The sequence below is a fragment of the Diadema antillarum genome, unplaced genomic scaffold (assembly GCF_040938485.1).
Source record: "Diadema antillarum isolate AM-2024a unplaced genomic scaffold, OU_Dant_1.0 seq00001849_RagTag, whole genome shotgun sequence".
Lineage (NCBI taxonomy): Eukaryota > Metazoa > Echinodermata > Echinoidea > Diadematoida > Diadematidae > Diadema > Diadema antillarum.
Window position 1 is genome coordinate 186,430 of NW_027272521.1, and position 21,323 is coordinate 207,752.

General features: G+C 39.9%; 1 protein-coding gene across 1 annotated transcript in view; it reads right to left on the reverse strand.

The window, feature by feature from the left end:
• The window catches only part of LOC139712754 (vam6/Vps39-like protein), a 95,420-nt gene that overhangs the window by 51,129 nt on the left and 22,968 nt on the right, over window positions 1-21,323 (reverse strand). Inside the window, exons 10-20 of the mRNA XM_071624548.1 lie at window positions 21,160-21,277; window positions 18,546-18,675; window positions 16,220-16,398; window positions 15,112-15,216; window positions 14,544-14,685; window positions 12,303-12,463; window positions 11,390-11,606; window positions 8,307-8,435; window positions 7,041-7,189; window positions 4,317-4,466; window positions 3,437-3,571 (exon numbers count right to left, since the gene is read on the reverse strand). Of these exons, the coding sequence (XP_071480649.1) occupies window positions 3,437-3,571; window positions 4,317-4,466; window positions 7,041-7,189; window positions 8,307-8,435; window positions 11,390-11,606; window positions 12,303-12,463; window positions 14,544-14,685; window positions 15,112-15,216; window positions 16,220-16,398; window positions 18,546-18,675; window positions 21,160-21,277 (1,615 nt within the window). The remainder of the gene's footprint in view (window positions 1-3,436; window positions 3,572-4,316; window positions 4,467-7,040; window positions 7,190-8,306; window positions 8,436-11,389; window positions 11,607-12,302; window positions 12,464-14,543; window positions 14,686-15,111; window positions 15,217-16,219; window positions 16,399-18,545; window positions 18,676-21,159; window positions 21,278-21,323) is intronic.

Genomic DNA, 21,323 nt, shown 5'->3' on the forward strand with positions numbered 1-21,323 from the left:
TTATTTTCTACACGCACATGACATGCCTCATACCTGTCTATGGCATTTAATCACACTTTTATATTTCATTGATTATTGTTCTTGTGGGAAAATACAGGTATAAAATAAAAAAAAATACAATATTGTACTTTTTGCTGTATTCAATATATGCATCATTAAAGTTCCCCTATAATGTGAAGGTTTAGTTTTTAAGTCTTACTCAGTGACAAACAACCACATAACCCTCAGGCCAAGAAGTTTGTAAAGGTACAGTGTACATGTACATACGATTCCAGGACATTCGCTCCTGCGACAACTGCTCCCATGGAATATCTGCATGCTATTAAAGCCAAATATAAATTCTGCCCACAAACACAACCCTAACCCTAATCCTAATCCTAATCTTCACATCAAATTAAACCTACGACCCTATCACAACCCTAATCCTAAGCATTGTCGCAGGAGCAAATGTCATGTCACCATACATTTTGTACAAACACATATCAAGTTTGGGAATACACTGTATGTCATTTTCTAGTTATTATAGTGATGAGAAATAACTGCGTGGACATACGACCTCAAAAACAAGAAAACTCACAATCACGTGTATATGTAACAGATGCATTGAAAACATGCAATGCATATTCTCCTCACTACCTTTACACATCATCTATACTTAAGTTACAGATATCTTCGCAGGCCAATTCCCAGATTCTACCCCCTCCCCCCCCCCCCCCAAAAAAAAAAAAAAAAAAAAAAAAAAAATCAAAAATTTTACAACTGGACACTTTGGCTCAGGATCACACCAATACACACTGAACATTCCCTGGGTGGACCATATGGTTGGCTTCCTTCTTTTTATACACTACCATTTTACAGTGTTATGAGTGCTCAATACCAATGAATGCTATTGCCATTAGAGGTGGTATTTCTATAAGATGATCCTTATTCATACTATGTGGCTTTTGTGGCAAATGTAAAATGTGCATACAGGGCTTCAAGCTTTGTGATTTTTTTGATATTTGATTTTTTTTTTTGATATTTGATTTTTTTTTTTTTGGGGGGGGGCAATATTTTTGTCAATCATGCAACACGACAAAAATTTCAGAAATACAAAACCCTCCTTGTTACCTCAGAGAGGAAAAAGAGGAGATATCACAGAGTTAAAAATTAACACATAACATTTGTCAAGAAAATATCAGGATGGATTGTCATCTGTCTTTCATATTTCTCTATTTCATGACAGGCAGCATCAATTCAATTAAAGTAAACCCTAATTCCTCACAATTGACTCTATGGTGGTAGTCCATGGTACGTATGTATATTTCAAACTCATACAGTATATGTGTCATAAACAAAATTTGACAAAGTTCTGCATTTCCATGCACCAGTTCATCTCTTCTTTATCAATAGTTTATCATAAACATGAAAATTTCGTAATGCTTTTTAACAGCACTTCTAATTTAAGAAAAATTGACATCCTGCACATTAAAGATTAAAAGTGTACATGTTTTCTTCTTGGAAATGATATTGATGAGATATTCAAATTTATTAGTCTGGATGATTTATACCCACTGTAATTCAGTTCGATGAAGTGAAAACATATGAACACCTACATGTATAACTGGCAAAATCAAGATGCTTCAAAAGGTAATGTTTATCTTGATTAAAGTTTGCTTCTATATCACTGTCCCAGTTATGATTTCCACAGGAACACATTCATGCACACACAATATCCATTGTGTGTGTATTTCTATCCACAATAAGGAGCTATATTGCCACATGCTAAGAGAGTCTCTTTATTGATCATCATTCTTTTGAAGATTGAAATCTCCCGGGCTGTTTCATTTGACTGAACCTTGCTTTGACTTCTGTGATTCAATTACAGCAAAAGGGCATAACTGCTTTGAGTGAAAGTTCTTGTTTGATTTTTCTTTTTGCTTTTACCCAGTGCAATCTTGTATCACAAGGAATTGTCCAGATTCTTCAAGTGAAAGTTTTTGTTTGATCTCTCTTTTTGCTCACAAAGAATAGTTTGAGTTTGTATGAGTTCAGTGTGATGAAGACAAGAGCACATAATGATATCCACAATACATGACTGGCATGTGATTCAGACAAGGCATTATCCAGTCACTTTTAAAGGAATCTTGTGAGGAATAATTAGAATCTTCGTTAAAAAAAAAACACACACACACACCAAAACACCCATATAAACAAAACAAAGCAAAAAAAAAAAAAGAGAGAGAGAAATTCACCTATGAGTTGGTGATTTGAAATGTTAATGGAGTGGATATATCCATAAATTGACAAGCATGTTACAATGACACATCTTGTTTTGTATTCATCATTTGTGTTGTGCACTTATGTCCAAGGTACGTAGGATGGGGGACATGCACAAACACCGTAATCACGACATAACCCGAGTAGAATCAATATGATGGTAATTCATCTTTAGAACATGGAAATTGATTAATTTCTCACATGCAGTGATATCCCAATCATACAAATATAGAATATTGTTTGTGGTGCCTTCCTCGTATGTGACATGTCACCACATAACCTTGATACAGTCCAGGTATTAAGTCTAAGACTACAAAATATGATATGATTTGTTTGAAAAATAGGAAATTCTGATATACATGACATTGTGTACATTTCACAAATCAAACGTTTTATATGATAATTACCTCCCATATACATTTCCACATCTAAGAGTGCCCTAAAATGGAAAACTTATAGTATTCACAAAAAATTCTACAGTGGTGTGTGAAATTGACCAGTTTTATGTTTTGATGCTTTTTACCCTCATGCATGCTGGACTGCATTCAAACCTACAGACCAATTCAGTTTGGGTACTGTTTTTTATGGTAATTTCTAACTGGGGGCTTCAAGTATGCCTAACAAAAGATAATTTATGCACGGACATATCAATGCACCTGGCTCATTGCATAACCCATTGAAAGTTCTTTTGTTCTTCTTTGGAAGCCCACCAGTTACAGCCTCAATAAGTTACAGTGCTCTGAAGTCAGATTCATCTAAAGGCTGATTTTGCACTGACTGTATCATATGGTTACCAACTTCTTTTTTGATATCATTTCTGCAGTAATTACATGGATACAAGGTGGGGAAATTACCAGAAGCTGAGAATGCAGGGGATGCAAAATCATCCAAATCAGCAAATGATATCTGCCAACTTTATCTGACTTTCATGGTGACTAGTGACATATGCCTCACAGATACCGAAATAATAGGAATTTTTTCTTTGCGGTCACAGTTCACTGAAAGCTTCTGCAGTCGGTTACCCATCTCTCAACAATGAAACTCAACACAACTTTCACTCTTGGGGGAAAAGGGGGGGGGGGTGGTGTGCATCTTCATTTTACACAACAACAACATGATCCAAACACCACAACAAAAAAGACAAAATATGTGTCCCACGAGGAAAACACTTGCTCACCTGGAGATTCTCGGAATAGAAGAGACTCTTGAGGACCTGGCTGTCTCTCTTCTGCATCGCTTTGCCTTCCATCACCTTCTCCAGGAAGCCACATATATCCTTGACCTGGATGTTGTCCGGTAGCATCTCCAACGCCTGGTTAGTGGTGGAACACAAAAAACAACCCCAAAATTAAAATCAGGGATGCCTGTCAAGCCAAGCAGCATTTTGTTTTTCCTTTTCTGTCCCATGAATGCGAGGGATTCACCCCAGTGTGTAACACCGATCCTGCAGAAGCGTTTGTGGGTAGATGAGGATCTCACCCAGTCTTGTGTGATTTTCAACAGGTGCACCAGCACATATGACTGTGCACGATAAAAACATCACAATCACAAAGAGGGGTGGGGCACAAAGTGGAGATATACTTTGCTTGCTTTCGACAAGGAAGTGAAGATTTAACTTGTCAGTTGTGCCGACAGCTATGTTTCTATGCTTATCATAGTACAGAATATCACAAAATTGTATTAGCATAGAAAATAAATGAAGTTTGATATCATTACAAAAGTGGTGTGCTGTACAAAAGGTCGAGGAATAAATGATATGAAGGCAGTGATCACACAGTTGAAAATGACCTTTAACTATCAAGAAACTCAAGTTACTCTTTCACCTTTCACATTTACAGAGTTCAAATTACACAGTGATGTTCAATATCAATAGATGCAAATATTGCATGCTGCGAATTTCCTTATCAATAACTTAATGCAACAGATGGGAATACATGCTTCTGTCTAACAGAAAATTTCCTTCTTCGAGTTTGTTATGACTTAGGATACAAACACAAGCAAGAGCCCTACTGTGGTCACAGATTGTACTTTGCTGGATGGAAACTGTTTCAACTCACCCTGGCAGTATCGATCTTATCGTGGTAGACTTCGAGAACGTTGAGGGCAGCCTGCACGTTGGGCTCTGGGGCGGGAGTGTTATTCATCATCAGCCTCATGGATTCTGGGTCTGGTGGACGGATGTACGTTTGAAACAGGCAGAGGTACACCTGCAGAATCATTTCCAGGAAAAAAAAAATGAAAGTAAAAAGAAAAAGATAATGACATAAGGATGCAGAAAAGACTGGACAATACTGAATTATATTGAAATGATTTTATGTTGATCAGATACTGATATGTTTAATCAGGTCCAGGGCTCACAAGAAACAAGTGCATTTGGATAAAAAACAAAAATGTATGAGAATTTGCAAGATATAAAGCAAGGTCTTAAGTTGCACATGACAGCTTAGTTGACATCAGACATGTTTCAACCTTCATGTAATATAGTGAGCTGCATCAAATTGGAAACAGGAAATAATCAATATGAAACAGTTAACTGTGGTAAAAAAGAAAGACTCTTGTTTTCAATTTGTTGTAGTGGAATCCTACTATCATGGTACTTAAACATAAGGAAATACAAGTAATTCCTGATGTTCTAATGGTGCCCAACATTACAATAGTTTCAAATCAAGTTATGCTAATGACTGCATGTAGCTTATGTTTTCATAAAAAGCAGTTTACTGCGATTTAATAACCTCGCCAAAGACACTGCAAAAACAATCAATCGCTACTAGCTTTTTGAACAGCAACAAATCCATTGGTTGAAATTGTATTGCTCTCTTCAAATTTCATGGGTATGGCTCATGACCATAATGTGCTTTAGGGCAGTACACCCCTGTCTTCTTTAGCACACGCTACTACACCTGGTTGACTCCGTCATGCTACAATAATGGTAAGTCCTCTTGATACCAGGTCCTATCAAGCACAAAAACCCTCAGGGTTGTCATATACACACACACACACAAGAAGATTTAACAGCTGACTTGTCAAGAGCTGTAGCTACCCCATGTTTAACACCTCTATTCTATGTGCTCAGCTTTGAGTTTAATCCCTGTCGACTCTAATACGAGGCCTAACAGCCAGTCTCTAGGCTGATTTCATACGGACCTCAACATACCATGATATTGGAGCCAGCCACTTGCCTGTTCCACTGTTTTTCAATTCATTGGAAGTGGCTGTTGTAAAGACCATAATTTGTCTTGTGCATGTATATATGTGACCGTGTACCACAAAACAAACAAAAAATCGCACCCCTTGATTTTACGTGAGGGCTTAAAAAAGGTGACATTGGTCAACCGAGTCAATCTTGAGTTTTTCATATTTTCTGAAAGAGCTATCCTTCTTCTACATTATGCTTTAATTTGGGATCATAACATGGATGAGAAAGTGCGTTTTCAGCAGTTTTTCTACAACCTTTTTTTAGGAGAGTAGAATGTTCAGGTCTGCTTATGAGGCCCCTTTTCCTTTCTCGAAATCCCTAGCACACTCTTCAATTTCAAGTCTAATAACTTTTGAAAGGATAATGCTACTGCTTTGAAAGTTGGCATTAATCATGGACAGAATGTGTTTATAGAACATGCTCAATTTCAGCTTAATCTGAAAATCCCTTCATTGTTGTTGCTCCAGTGGTTTACATCCTGTGTTTTGTCCCTTTCACTGGACAGTTCGCACAGCTTGGTGAAGATTAGGCGCTTGAATAGACTCTGCACTTCAGAGCCTCTTTTCTTGGTTCACACTTTTCCAGAGTGTGTGCATTCTTTCCAGTATTTAGATAGGTTAGGGGAGTCCATCTGAATTGAGTTATACATCATTTTACAGCTTAGAGTCTTCTCTTTCAGAATCTGCCCTCAGCTAAAAATCCATGTCTGGCGACTTTTTGTGTGCTTTGTGGTGCAGGGTCACATATGCATGGACGGAAATGGGACTTTTGACAATATTCTTAAAATGTTGCATCATTGAGATGCAAGTGTCCCTTACACAGAAGTATAAATTCTTAATAGGTAAGACACAATGAAGAAAATCAAACCATGGTAATCCCCCAGCGAGTCTTTGAAACCATATATCATTGGTTTGATGCTGTATGTTGTTATGACAAATTATATCATTCACTGCAAGTGTTTGAAATGACATAGAAAAATGTTTTTAGTTTGAGCTCCACTTTCACTCTTGTGTACCATCAATTGTTTCAGTTGCAGAAATATCAAGAGCCTCCTTGCTGCTAAATCATTAACCCATTCTTAAATTGGTAATATATTGAAGTAGATTTGAGTGCTTGTTTCTATCTCAAACATGACAATTTTTTTTACCTTTTTTCTTGACTTTGATTACAATTAGTGAAATTCCAGTACACTCCAACATAAGATATGCGGTAAAATTCGGAGTTGCCAATGTAAGGACAGGAGGTAATTTTTGGAGCAACATTTCCAGAGGATCTGTATGGGGTGATGTGAGACATGGTCGAGAACACTGATGTCTATGGGAAGTGTCTGGATATCTCACAGGACAATTGCTTTGAAGCCACCACACCGCCATCTTTAATACCACGCCAATCGCCCATACACTTGTGTACAGAGCTCAGTACATCACATGATCAAAATGACAGTCTCTGCTGAAAAATGTGTGCATGTCCACATACAGTGTGCCTGGTAAGATGGCGGCGCAGCGGCTTCACTTGTTTGTACAGCAGGAATGGGCCAATGAGATATCCAGATACGTCCTATAAAGCTCATTGGTTGAGAACTCACATCATTTGTCCCTTCCTTCTCCATCGAGGCTGTCCTTCTGCAGTACTCCTCAGCCTGCCTTGTGTCCTTCAGGATGTGTGCATACACTGCCAGCGCTTGCTCGTGTCTGCCGAGCCTGCCGAGTAATAGCGCCCTCTCTTCAAAGAAACCTGATGGAACGAGACAAACCAGCAAAGTGACATCATCCAAAGGATAGTACTACTATAGAATTACAGAGCATTTTGGAGATACCTTGCAGTGCTTAGGTTGATTTTGGATCAGAACATCCACCCTTTCCAAATGAAGCAACAGCTGTCTGAAATCGGTTTATTGCCACTTGGTCTAATATCAGATGGTCTACTTCCCAGTTCGTCTAATACCACTACGGCTAAACTCAATTGGTCTACTATCAATTTCGTCTAATGCCCGTTTGGTCCAATCCTCACTTGCTCTAATGTCCAGTTTGGCTAATTTTCATTTCGTCTTATTAGATGGTCTAACTGCAATTTTTACTCCTTGGATTTTTTTCCCCATTTTGTCTGATAAACTGTGGGTACTAGACGAAATGGGCATTATTGCCCATCTGGATGTAGACCAACTGGTAATGAGGCTAAGTGGCACCTGGACTAAATGGTCATTAGATGAACTGGTTGTAGACGAAACGGGATTAGACCATGTGGGTTAAGACTAAATGATTATTAGATAAAGTGGGAGTAGACAAGGTGATAGATCACCTCTGAAATCCACCTGAAAGAGAAACTGCAGAATTATGCAGAAATAGAAATGCTATTAATATTCTTGGCTGTTTAAGAGGTCAGTTATGTCAGTGGAAGGGACATTTCTGATTCATCGAAACTAAATATTTTGTTTTGATACATAATATAATTGATATGTCAATAATATTTTGATCCTAAAAGGCTATAGTTGGATATACTCCATGCTAAACCACATATTGTATACGCTGTTATTTTTGGGAATGAGGAGGTTGTTAACATTTTCATGAGATGTTGTTTTCGCGAATTTTGCCGACGATTAATGTAAATGCACTATTACCCTAGTCCATGGAGACGTTTTCGCGTGTTGTTAATTCACTATCCATGTGATTCAAGAAATTCACGAAAATTAAACCCTCGCAAAAATAACAGCTTATACAGTATATTTTACCACCAATCATTCCTCATTTTTCATGCAGGGGCATGATTCACTCACATACACCAATATCACTTCCAACTCTGCTCTATAGCAAATCTCCTTTTGCTGCGACATTGTGGCAAAGCAAGGACTTACTGTCAAAGGGAAACCTGGTAAGCAGTCTCTCTGGCCGATAGTGTTGTGACGTCTCCAGGAAGAAGAGCAGCTTCCTCCTGATGTCCCCCAGTTCTCCTGGCTCGGATCCGGCTCGCACAAAGGACTGACCTGTGCACAGATGCACACACAAAGAAAAAGTGAGGATTGGAATCCTTGTGGAAAACTTCTCGGAAAGCAGCTGATACAAACCTTTCTTTGAGATATAATACATCTTGTGAGATACTCTAAAAGAATAAATTTTCACACTTGTCCGGGTAAGTTGAATTTCATGTGTGTTGTATTCCGTGGAATGAAACCATTACATAATGGTATATACAGCAAGCAAAAATATTTGCATGCTTCATTTTTGCACTAGTTTCTGGTTGTGCAAAATACACAAAAATTTCCTCGTCTACAGCACTGCAAGGATCATTTCTCTTCTTCCCATGTGATACTAATAGGACTAATGAGATGACGTGAAAAAAAAAAATTATATAAATGTATGTAAATCAAGCCCAGGTATATGTAGTAAGCTTTACACATGACAACCTTATGGCTGAATCAGTGCTTAACCCACTGATATTCTATACTTCATGTGAACGCTGCTCTCACTGACCAATGGGATAATCCATAACAAAAGTAACTTGGACAAGGACATCATATAAATCTTTTCATAGCCTGTGAACTTTGACCCCAAATCCCCTAGTTTCTTGTCCAGCTTCCTTTCACTATTGTTTAGATTTTGGCATTTACTTTAGAAGTTTACAGCTAACAGATTAGGTCTACATGTATGTGGGATTGAGCAATACAGTATGCATACACACTGTACTGTAGTCCCACCCATACATGTAGGTTTATGATTTAAACCACAGCACCAATCAGTTTCCATTCCACATTTCTTCACATCAACAAGTACATACATGTATTACACCTTATCAGTTAGATACTATTGGAAAGCTTACATAACAAAGATTTAAAAAATGATGACTGTCTTTCCATATAAAGACTATTCCTATTTTCATAAATGGTTTCTTTGGAGTACATGATATGATTATTTATCAATGCGAACTTCATAGGTAAATATTAATATTATGTTCATATCACTATATTACAATAAATGCCATTATTTTCTCTTTCAACTGATACAGAGTTTTCCATACTTCTTCTGCCCATAAGTGTCAGTGACATCAATTTGAAGTTGAGAGAGCACAGCTGAGTGAACATGCATGAAATGGCATCCTGCACCAAGAGCTCATAAAACTGCATTACACAACAGGCGGATATGGGTTATAAGTTTTGTGATGCTTCACTACACACAGAAATTGCAGAGTGATCAAAGAGATCTTCCAATTGGACGAGAGACTCTGATTACATCTGTGATAAAAGTTTCTTGTCAGTATAATAGAAGTTGTTTTTTTGGCTGATCCTGCTACACAATTCTCTTGTGATACATGCAGGAAAAAAATCTAATGTGTGCGCATCCTGTTTGAATAGGCAGGGCACATCCTGCTCACTGAGTGTACATAGACACCAATGATCACACCTGAGGTGTGAATCAAAGAATGACCGTCACGTGCAAAACAGACTGTAGATAGGTGCTTCTCTGTAGTGTGTCTGTCTCCCTGGCTCTCTCTCTCTCTCCCTATGCATGTACAGCTTACCATGTGTGTAGTAAGCAAATAATCAACGTTGGTGAAGGTGATGGGACAAACTAATCACTTCCGAGGCGATCTGGATGTAGCTATCTTTCCGAAGCGCAGCTGAGGAAAGATAGCGTACACATTCAGATCGTCGAGGAAGTGATAGTTTGTCTCATTGCCTGAAACCAAAAGTTGATTATTTGCTTTATATTCCACATCTAGGGTCCTAGATATTCCCATTTTATTCCACATCTGAAACCGTTTTAGCTGTCTTAGCGTATCCTCAGGGCTTAGGCTACGTAGTTTACTTTAGACGTATGCGCGTAGATGACAAAACAACAAATTTGCTCCGTGCCCCGCGCGTGGCACCGAAATAAAAGTGCGTTGCACTGTGGTCGATCACTTGACCCAGGTCAAGTGATAGACCACAGTGCAACGCACTTTTATTTTGCGCATACTCAAAAGCGTAAGTTATATTGCTCGTTAGGACTGTGTGGACTAAGAGATCAGTAAAATAAAATGACTATCATCATAGAGTGTAATGAACTTTTCTTCTCAGGTGATGTGATGGGCAAAACTACAGTACGCTTTATCACGTGTTCAGCTCTTGACCAATCCTATAGCAAGATTCTTGGTATGTGGAATATAATGACGACTAAAAGGGGGGGGGGAGGAGAAGAAACAGATCGCTGACAGTAATGATAGAGTTCACATATTATTTCTCTCTGATGCAGATTGTATTGACCATAAACGATAGTAGGAGACTGCAAAAACAGATTAGAGTGCATACTGTCGGCTGAGGAACAGAAGGCTGTCATCGCAATTTCGGGGGGTATTGAATTATTGGTATCATATTGTAGAGCGCTATCTCCTCCACATTATGGCGTCAATTCTTAACTATTTTCATTTTCAATAAAATGTTACGAATTACAACTGCAAAGGTGCCCTTTTACCCGATATTTGGAACAATACTTATCAATCTACCCACTTTTTATTAAATGACCTTTTCATTACATGAAAAATAATTGTTCGTCTTTATTTACACATGTAAATCATAGAACCCGAAAGCACCCTCCTGGTTCTCAGTCGATGGATTATATTTCTTCCCTCTTAAAGGAAACCAAAACCCAAATATGAATAACATTACCCATCACAAATGTCAGTAACAAGTCCATGGAATTTGTCCTTATTATGAAATATGACATTTAGTGAAAATTAACCTTATATTTTCTTCATATTGTTTTTCTTACATGACGTTATGAACTGTGGTTGTCCTCTCACCTAGTGATGATGGCACTGCAACTTGAAAACTTTAGAATTGATTGTCCAATTTTCCTCAAACTTTCACTGATGTGTTCTATAGATATTGCTGCTTTCACTCAATCCACAATTATACTTGGGTTTTGGTTTCCTTTTTGTCAAGATAGACGTAGAATAGCTTACCCTCAGGAAGGGTGTGCTTGTAGTCCTCCATCAGGAGCTGTATCCGGTCCTTGTAGAGGTTGACTAGCCGGTTGTGGAACTCTGGCGTTTCGTCGGCACAGTTCATGATGACGTGCTCGAGGTATGGCACGGCGAGGTCCTTGGCTGTGCACATTAGGTAGTCCAGGACCCGCTCCCGGGGCAGGCCCTCCACTTCTGGGATGTCCTCTGTGAAAATCTGCCGAGGAAACAATGCAGGATTTGGGGTAAAAAAAGACCGAAAGGTAAGCAGTGGGTAGGGTAACAGTGCTCATTACAGAACGGGCTGAGAAAATTCTGTAAACTCATTGTTCAAGAGCCGTCCATCAATTTTTACTGGCAGCACATTGGATATCGAATAATCATTGTGATCACTGGCGACAGACACTGTAAACATGCTATCATGCACTTGTAGCAAAATTGTTCAGCACTTGCATAGCGTTCATACGATCGTGCACTTAGCCAGAGATGACTAGCTGTGCATCTGTGCAAATGAGTCCACACTTGAATGGCAGTTAAAAATGGCTGTAAAAATTGAAAGTTTAACACAAAAGGATTACAGGTACCAAGAATGATACTGTTCAAAAGCTTTGTGAGTGAAAGGATGTGAGAATTAAAGGATTGACAAAAAAGCTTTCAAAATTTCTACTAAGGAACAGCTTTGAAAAAAGAAGAAGGTAACATTATGATAACAAGCTAAGGCTTGTAGAAAGACTGGCTAACCGATGCAACAACAAAAAAGCAAAGCAGTTGGACGCAAATGTTTCCATGCTAGAATCACAACATGGGAAATTTATGAACATTGTCACACAGCAGATACACTAGTATTCCATGTGTACATCTGATGGCGCGGGATAACATGATCAGACTAGAAACGTCCACTACCGGTACTCACTTTCAGTCCATCCTCTGGGTGAGACTTGAGCACCCACTGGGCGTACTCGCAGATCAGCTCAAAGTGATCAGCTCCTAGCCTCTGGAGGTAGGCCACCGTCCTCTCATGGCCCTTCAGGGGGCTGCTCACCTTTTGAGACTGCCTCAGCAGGAGGTCAAGGGCTAAAATAAAAGCAACAAGAAGAACAGGATGCATGAAACTTGAAGGAGGTAATCTGAAGCACAAGTCTCTAAGAATGATTACATCATACACAACTATAAAATCCAGTTTAGGTATGCCCTGAATATTCAACAAAAATATTGTTAAAATTGTGATAGTTTCATGACATGCTTTTTTTCATGTTGATATGTCCTAAAAAACTGTTCATATCCATTTCCTGACATGTATGCACTTAAAACAAACCTTAACCCATTGAGGATGAGCTGATTTTGCTATAACACAGTCACGTATCCCACAGACACAGAATATAATCGCGACTAATTTTCAACAGGTTTAAAAAAAAAAAATCACATGGTAAATTCCATTGGAATAAAGTTGAGAAGTTAATGAGCTGCAAGAATGTTCACCAAATAACTGAAAATTAAATGCACCAAATATCCAGTTTATTATGAATAACAGCATAGATACAGTATTCATCGCATAATCGGGACAGGTTGGGAGTAGCAAACACGACCCCTTTAAGCGAGGTGCCCGATTTCGCGATGAGTACTCACCACACACTAACGGCATACGACATGTACATGTAGTGCACACACAACACACACACACACACACACACACACACATGCATACTGACGTACTGTACATGTACATGAGTACACAACACGCTACCCCTCGGCGCGACCCTCCAGCTCTCCCTGCATTCTCGCAATGATGTAGAGTAATCGCAACCGGGTTCGATTCTTCTGTCAAACATGCGTGTACACGTAATCAATGTCAGCTCATAGTCTAGATTCATAAAACGTTACGTATTCGCACATACATTGAACCCTTCTCATCTTTCACGCTCTCCCTCCCACTCTCTCCCCCATTTCACTGACTACGTAACTGTTCATAGCCTTCATTTCAATCACGTAACTTTTGCCCAGTCACAACTGAGGAAGATTGTGACGTACACACAGATCACAGTGTACAGCTGTATTGAAAGTTGAAACCAAAGACAGTAGATAACAAGATACGAAGGCGCGCGATAACAATGGACTTTGCCCTCAGAGTGTATGACTGAGATTAAACAACGCACACAGCCTGGGCTGTATGAGCGAGGCATGTTTTTTATTGGATGTGAGTCGAGTAGAAATTGCAAGCGAGCACATTGGGCTTTGCTTATGTAGGGGAGAAGAATGTTCGCGAAGGCATGTGCTTTGCAATGGCATGGATACTTATACACGGCGCTTTCGTGGCTATGCATGTACATGTACTGGATGGACGGAGGTCAAAACACACCAATCCGAAGCTTGCTTTGTAAGTTTGTTATAAACGACAACTGATACTGAATCTTTGAAACATTGTTGTGGTATTTTGGTAGATTTTTTGTGTAAAATATTAACAAAATCAAAGATCGCTTGAAGAAAAATTGTCCCGTTTATCAGAGTCCCCGCCCGATTATCCAGTGAAAATTACGTGCATTGGAAATGTTTCTGGGAAGCGTATATCATTTAAGCGAGGATCCCGATTATCAGATGCCCGATTATGCGATGAATACTGTATATCTCTATCAAAGTTTATCAAAAGAAAATGAAAATACTAGGATAGATTTAGATCTACCAACTATTCTGATTTCTTGAGAGTACCTTGTTTGAAGATAGGATACTACTTTCATATGATTACTAATATTGTAGTTAAATTCTATTATACCTCAACAATATCCTGTCTAATTTTCTATTCATACAGGCAAACTTCTTGAAGGTACATTATAAAGTCTATTTCACATGTGCAATGCAATGAGTAAACCCTGTATGAATGAACCTAAAAAAAAAAAAAATAGCATGACCACACGACCAAAGGTCATGAAGTTAAATCTACTCCATTTCAGATTACTCGTAACTGTGCTTGTTGTGATCTAGTGCAAATAACAAATATCAAAGAAACAACCGAACACACACACTTGTTATCATAAAAAAGGTTTTGGATTTTTGACAAGATTTTGTTAGTTCACTCTCAGAGGTAACAGTAATCAACTTTCTGGGTGAATATTCATTGGTTTTAATAGATAAGTACAAAAACTGAATGTGAGAGGCAAACCTTTCTTATGCATTCCCTTCTTTTCGTACAAGATGATGAGTTCACTGTACTTCTGGTATATCTTCAAGACTCGCTCACTCTCCTCAAGATGGCAGTTGTTGTCTTTCAGTCTCAGAAGTGGGGCAACCAGAGCGTCATTGGTCTACAGAGGATGATAAGAGAAGAGGATCAAATTTTGCAGTACATTTTGTAGGTATGTGTCTGTGCCTCACAAAAGCAACAAAAAGTCGAATTCCCCAATTTTGAGTGAAGACTCAAGATAGGTGAAATTGGTCAACCTAGTCAATCTTTACTTTTTAAAAAACATTTTCAGAAAGAGCAATTCTTCTTCTAAATAAATCTTAAGTTTGGAATCCTGAGACGAACAGAATTCTTTTTTTTTTTTTTTTAGTTTTTCAAAACCCCTTTTTGGTATAATAATGTGATTACGTACATCTTACAGGCCCCTTTTAATTTCTTACAAACCCTGTCCACTCTTCACATTCAACACCAATGGATGTCACTTGACAAATGTCAATATCATCTATGTTGCACATCATTGCAGACCGACTATCTATCGGACACATACCTGTAAGTAGCATTTGAGGAGTGTTGTGTCTATGATGAGACTTCTCTGCCTCCTGGAGGTCACGACCTTTGACCCCTCACATATCGTGGATGGTGTGGCAACAGTCTGTAGGAAAGGAAAAACAGCAAACAAAAACATAACATCGCTGATGATTTGTAGATATGGAGGTGAATAAAACAAACATTATTCTTCTTTGTCAAGATGGTGGTGATTTTCTATCAATGTTGGAGATACTGGTCACACTCAACTGCGACTCATTCATCTATTCTGCTACGCATTATTTGATAATAATAGAGAATCTCATAAACCTTTTATATTCTCATGCACTTCATAGCTGTATCTTCCAATGTCATTTCATGAGCATCTGGCTGATTCCCTCACAAACTCAGCAATAATTAGAGTTGCAGAAGTGCACCTACAGTGTAGGCACAGCAAAGGTTAATGTGCTATAATAGCAATGTGGAGATAGCCCCTTTTCCCTGACAGATTATTCAAGGATAAATGTGTCGACTAGCAGAGAAGACATGACAACATGTGTGTTCTTGATGAAGAGAGTGCAAGAATGGTTAATGAAATGTCAGAATCTGAGAATCTCATACTCCATTTATACACAAAGTTGGGTCCAGGAGTACTCCTCAAGCGCTTCCACTTAGTCCCCTTTGAATTTGTTCATTCAGAGAGTCACCACTCACCAAGACCACACGAGAAGTGGCCCAGAGGGGCAGAAACGTCATGGTGACCTGTGAGTGTGCGGGAACTTCTAACATATAAACTGTATGCACATTGTACGCTACATGCCACTTCCGCAGGGACCTAAACATTGGTAACCACTTATACGGAGTTTAGAGCACTTAAGGAACACTCCTGAAACTAGCCTTGAGAGGGGCGTATCTTCAGAATGCTTCAGAGCCTAATTGTCTGTTGATACATTATACAATGTTTAGAGGGCTTCAGGAACACTCCTGGAGTGCTCTAAATGCCCTGTATAAATGGGGAGTCAGGCACAGCCAATAGAAATGGAGAGGTAAGGCAGTGGGTGGAAGGGGTGGGGGGATGGGGCAGAGATTGGGGGAAAAGGGTGGAAGAAGAAGGGGGTAATGAATTTCACCTGCTGGTTGCACTCCTTGGCTAGATCCTGTCTCTTCTGTGTCAGATACTCTATGAGGGCGGTTAGACCCTTTTCAAGGTTAGCTCCACTGAGCTCTGTCGGGTTGCTGGGATACTGCAGGACCAGCCGGTACTCCTTTGGCAAGAGGTCTGGGAAGAGGCCTATGACTTGGGCTGGGTCTATGGGTGTTGAAAAAAATAAGAGACAAATTATCATTTCTTAGACTTGTCATTCTAAGTGTACTTCCAATCTTTAGAGGAATTCACTGGGTTGTGCACTACCTCTACTTCTTGCACAAGATCAAATTATATCTAACCCCTTGATAGTCATTTGAGGAATTGTTGTGGCTCAGTGGATAAGACCACAGACCATTAATCACTAGGTCCCTGGTTCAAGTCCCCTGGCTGCAGCAAGTTTGCCCCTAGGCTAGGCATCTCATCCTCACTGCCTAGTCCTTTGGAGTGGACTGAAAGCAGTTGTCTCATGGTTGCTTGTCCACAAACATTTATGGTTTCCTAAGCAATCATGTGAAACAACACTCAATTCAAATCAATTCACTTCAATCTCATTTAATATACTGTATACGCCAATATTTGCGCGTACAGATATTTTCGCGAATCACGGTATCAGTGGCATTTTCGCGTGTTGTTAAATTCGCGATTGATAGTAGTAGTAGGGTCTACTGCCAAGCCCGAGAAACACGTTCAAACACTTCTTGCCAACGTACTCGTAACGTTTTTCCATTTGCATTGTGACTTCCCAAACATGAAAATAGAAACGACATAGTAGAAGATTTATAAAATTAAACAATTACGGCATTCACAAGTACTGTAAAACGAGGAATTTTCGCGTGCATTTTAATTTCGCGAATTTCGCGAGCGCCAAAATTCGCGAAATTAAAATGCACGCGAAAGCTTTTGTCTACACTACATGCATTGAATGCCAGTAGCAATTCGCGAAAATTTCATGCCACGAAAAAGGCTGTCGGCTCCAACTCGCGAAAATTTCATGCCGCGAATATATCATGTTTTACAGTACTCAGTACCTACCAAATGTTGCAACAAATAGACTACAAAGTTTCAGAGCTGCGCTAGCGCTAGCGAAAGTTTTACATGCATCCTGTGTGTATCGCTGTACACGAGTGTCGCGCTAGCAACACCTCTAGCTGCGCATGGCGTCTGCACGGCCCTGCGCACACGCGGCGTCTGGTCGGGCTACATGCATCCGATATCCCTAGGCCTCACCCGTGTACCCAACCACGTCGAGCCGGTGTTCGTTCGCGTAAGGTAACAAAGCACGGAGATTGCACATTTTAATGCACGTTTAGCATACTGCACTTCCACAATCGGTCGCACCGTAGCGTACGTACTAGTAATATAGTATGTGTACGTACTGGCCGACGTAACAGCCGCGTTCTAGTCCGGCCAGCGTTGGATGCATTTTGTCATAAATTTGCACATAAGGTATGACGGGGTAATATTTTCGCGTGTCTTTAATTTCGCGACCAGCCCGAAGCTCGCGAAATTCGTGAAAATAAAACCCTCGCGAAAATAACGGCAATAACGGCGTATACAGTACTTTGCTCGGCCTCATCCACATTTGAATTAGAAAGAGGCCATGAGGCCAACGGTCATGATGCCCCATCAACTGGCCACGATGCTCCTCCACAATTTGAAGAGTTGAAGGGCACTACTGGCCATGACCCTTCTCTGGCAAAAGTAGCTAGAAAATCAATCAGATTCGAATACTCATTTTTTCTCTGCCTTTTTATAGAATTGTATACTAGCAATACAACATCCTCTCCAGCCATATCTATTTGAGGCAGTCCTACCACTTGTAACTTTTCATTCACACCAAATCTTGCACCACCCATTAATTTGTATGGTTAAACAGTATGCACTTGATCCAACAGTGTAAAGAGAAATCACATCATTAAATTTCATAAGATATTGAACATTATGAGGAATGATAGATTAAGAATATGGGTGAATATCAAATTGATTATAGCTGATTTCCATGATTGCCATACATCATCACTGCATCTTCATCACCTTCCCTGATGAAATGCATTTCCATTTATCAATGTTGTATGTTGTCTCCTGTGTTGAAGCTGTGTGAGCTTGTAGATCACTGATTTTTGCACTGTACTTAAATATAAGGAAACCGTTGTAATAATGTACATGACATTTTTTTCATCTGATTCTATACATGAAATGGTTTCTCTAAGATTGACAGAATACATGTGACTGACGACAAATGCCAGTATTTCATGAATAAGGCAAGTTCTGTCTCATAGCTAAGCATGGCATTTTAAAGCTCTCTTTACCAGTCCCAAGTTTTGCAAACATCTTCATGGACTCCTCGAAGCGGTGCTGCTGGAACAGGTCGAAGGCGTACAAATTCTGAATGTGCTGTATTCTTCTCTGCCTGTCTGCCTCCACTTCATCTGTCATGTACTGCACAGAAATGAGATGAACTTGAGTAAAGAGATGCTGTTTCATCTTGCATTTTCTGTAAGAGGGCAACATGCAATCTTAAAACTAAAAATGTCGCTATGACGACTAATAGGCCTCCGAAATAATGCATGGTTCTCCCAACAGGTCTAGTATCTTGACAATGTGAGACGACAGTTCCACATAATTGGCCAAAAAAAAAAATTAAAATGACGTGTTGGTCACAAATGTGTAGAGTGTTTACTTTCCTTGAACTAGATTTTATGTGGATGGATGGCTAAATTGTTTAAACCTGAAATCATAATGCCTCTGGCGACACTTCGTGGTGGAGGCATAAAAATGGGTAATTTCGGCAGTCTCTCAATGATATCACCAGTGTTCACAGTGCCTCTTTCTCACGAACAAGTTATAACTTGAGATTATTTCTTCTTCTTTTTTATTATTACATTACGTTATCTGAACAACATTCCGCTCCCTAGCGTATAAACGCAAACAAGCAAGTATGAAGTCAATCTAGGAAACCAATACATTGTGAATGAAATCAGTAAACCTTGGGGTTCTATCTTGTAGAATGGAGACTGGATGGCTTGGTTACTATCCTCAAGCAGACTTCATCAGAAGAGCTAACGTGATAACACATTGCTCTACATAATGTATTAATTTCAGACACATTATACACAAATGCCCTAAAATTTAGTCAACAGGAATAATGGGGAGAAAATAATTGGCAAAAAAAAACAAGAGACCCGCGGGTCTAGCGCTCACCTGAGTATCGCAAGTTCACCTTTCACGCAGTCACTAATCTAAATTATTCACAGCTCTACCAAAATTTGACCAGGCACTCTCAAGTAGAAGATGAAAATGTACAATAAGGTAACATTTTTTTAAAGATTCCTTAATTTGGGGGGGGGGGGGATTGGGGCCCCCTGGGGCCCTCTGGGTGGGGACTGGTGCTCATTTTGATAAATTGTGATCCTGATCCCCTAGGGATGCTACTTGCCAAGTTTGACGAAAATCCATCATGAGGTTTTCAGGAAGAAGATGAAAATGTACAATTTAGGCCCCCATTTGGACCTTCCCAACCACCCCCCCCCCCCCCCTCCCCGAGGGGCACCCCTGGATCTCCTATGAACAAACTTGAAACTACAGTCATTAATGTACTCACTCATAGTATTATCTTAGCTCTATAACTTCTGATACTAGAGAAGATTTTAAAAGATTCCTTCATTTTGGGGGTGTGGGCCCCCGGGGGCCCCCTGGGTGGGGCATGGTGCCCATTTTAACAAATTGAGATCCTAACCCCTTAGGGATGCTACCTGCCAAGTTTGGTGAAAATGGGTCATGGGGTTCTCAAGAAGATAAAAATGTACAATTTAGGCCCCATTAGGATCCCTCCTCACCCCCCTCCCCTGGGTCCCAAGGGGGGCACCCCTGATTCTGCCATGAACAAACTTGAAACTACAGTCATTAATGTACACACTCATAGTATTAACTTAGCTCTATCACTTATGGTTCTAGAGAAGAAGATTTTTACAGATTCCTTAATTTTGGGGGGTTTGGGCCCCCTGGGGCCCCCTGGGTGGGGCATGGTGCCCATTTTAACAAATTGGGTTCCTAACCCCCTAGGGATGCTAGCTGCCAAGATTGGTGAAAATGGGTCATGGGATTCTTAAGAAGAAGATGAAAATGTACAATTTAGGCCCCATTAGAACCCCTCCCCACCCCCCTTCCCTGGGTCCCAAGGGGGGCACCCCTGATTCTGCCATGAACAAACTTGAAACTACAGTCATCAATGTACTAACTCATAGTATTAACTTAGCTCTATCACTTCTGGTTCTAGAGAAGAAGATTTTTACAGATTCCTTAATTTTGGGGGGTTTGGGCCCCCCTGGGGGCCCCCTGGGTGGGGTATGGTGCCCATTTTAACAAATTGAGTTCCTAACCCCCTAGGGATGCTACCTGCCAAGTTTGATGAAAATCGGTCTTGGGGTTTTCAAGAAGAAGATGAAAATGTAAAAAGTTTACGCACGACGCACGACGGACGACGGACGACGCACGACGGACGACGGACGACGCACGACGCACGACGCACGACGCACGACGCACGACGGACGCCGGACGAAGGGCGATCGCAATAGCTCACTTGAGCCTTTGGCTCAGGTGAGCTAAAAATTGAACTTTTACCAATCTTCCATGCATCACTATTAAATAGCAGGTGTTGACACAAACAGGAACCAAATCTTGACTGAAGCCTCTTCTTTCCTAAGAAATAGTAATGTTCCTTTTAAATGAGAACAGTTGGCAGGTAAGTACACATCTAAATGTTCATGCCTTTCTCAAATCTCATCAACTTTTTCTCCTCTGTATTCCCTTTATTCTTGTGTACATGAATATCATTCATTTCTCCACTTATTTGCTAAAGAGGAACTTGCTATAATAACAACATAGGCCAACAGAATCACATGCTGTGAAGCTGTCAAAACTCACTGCTAGATGAAGAGCCAACTCAAACTGCTTATCTTCAACGAGCTGCTGGATCTGCCTAGGTAGGGGAACAGGCTCCAACCTCCAGATGTAGTTATTTGATGCCACATAGACGTGCCCACTGGAATACAATACAGGAATCACAACTTATTGTACAAGTGATATTA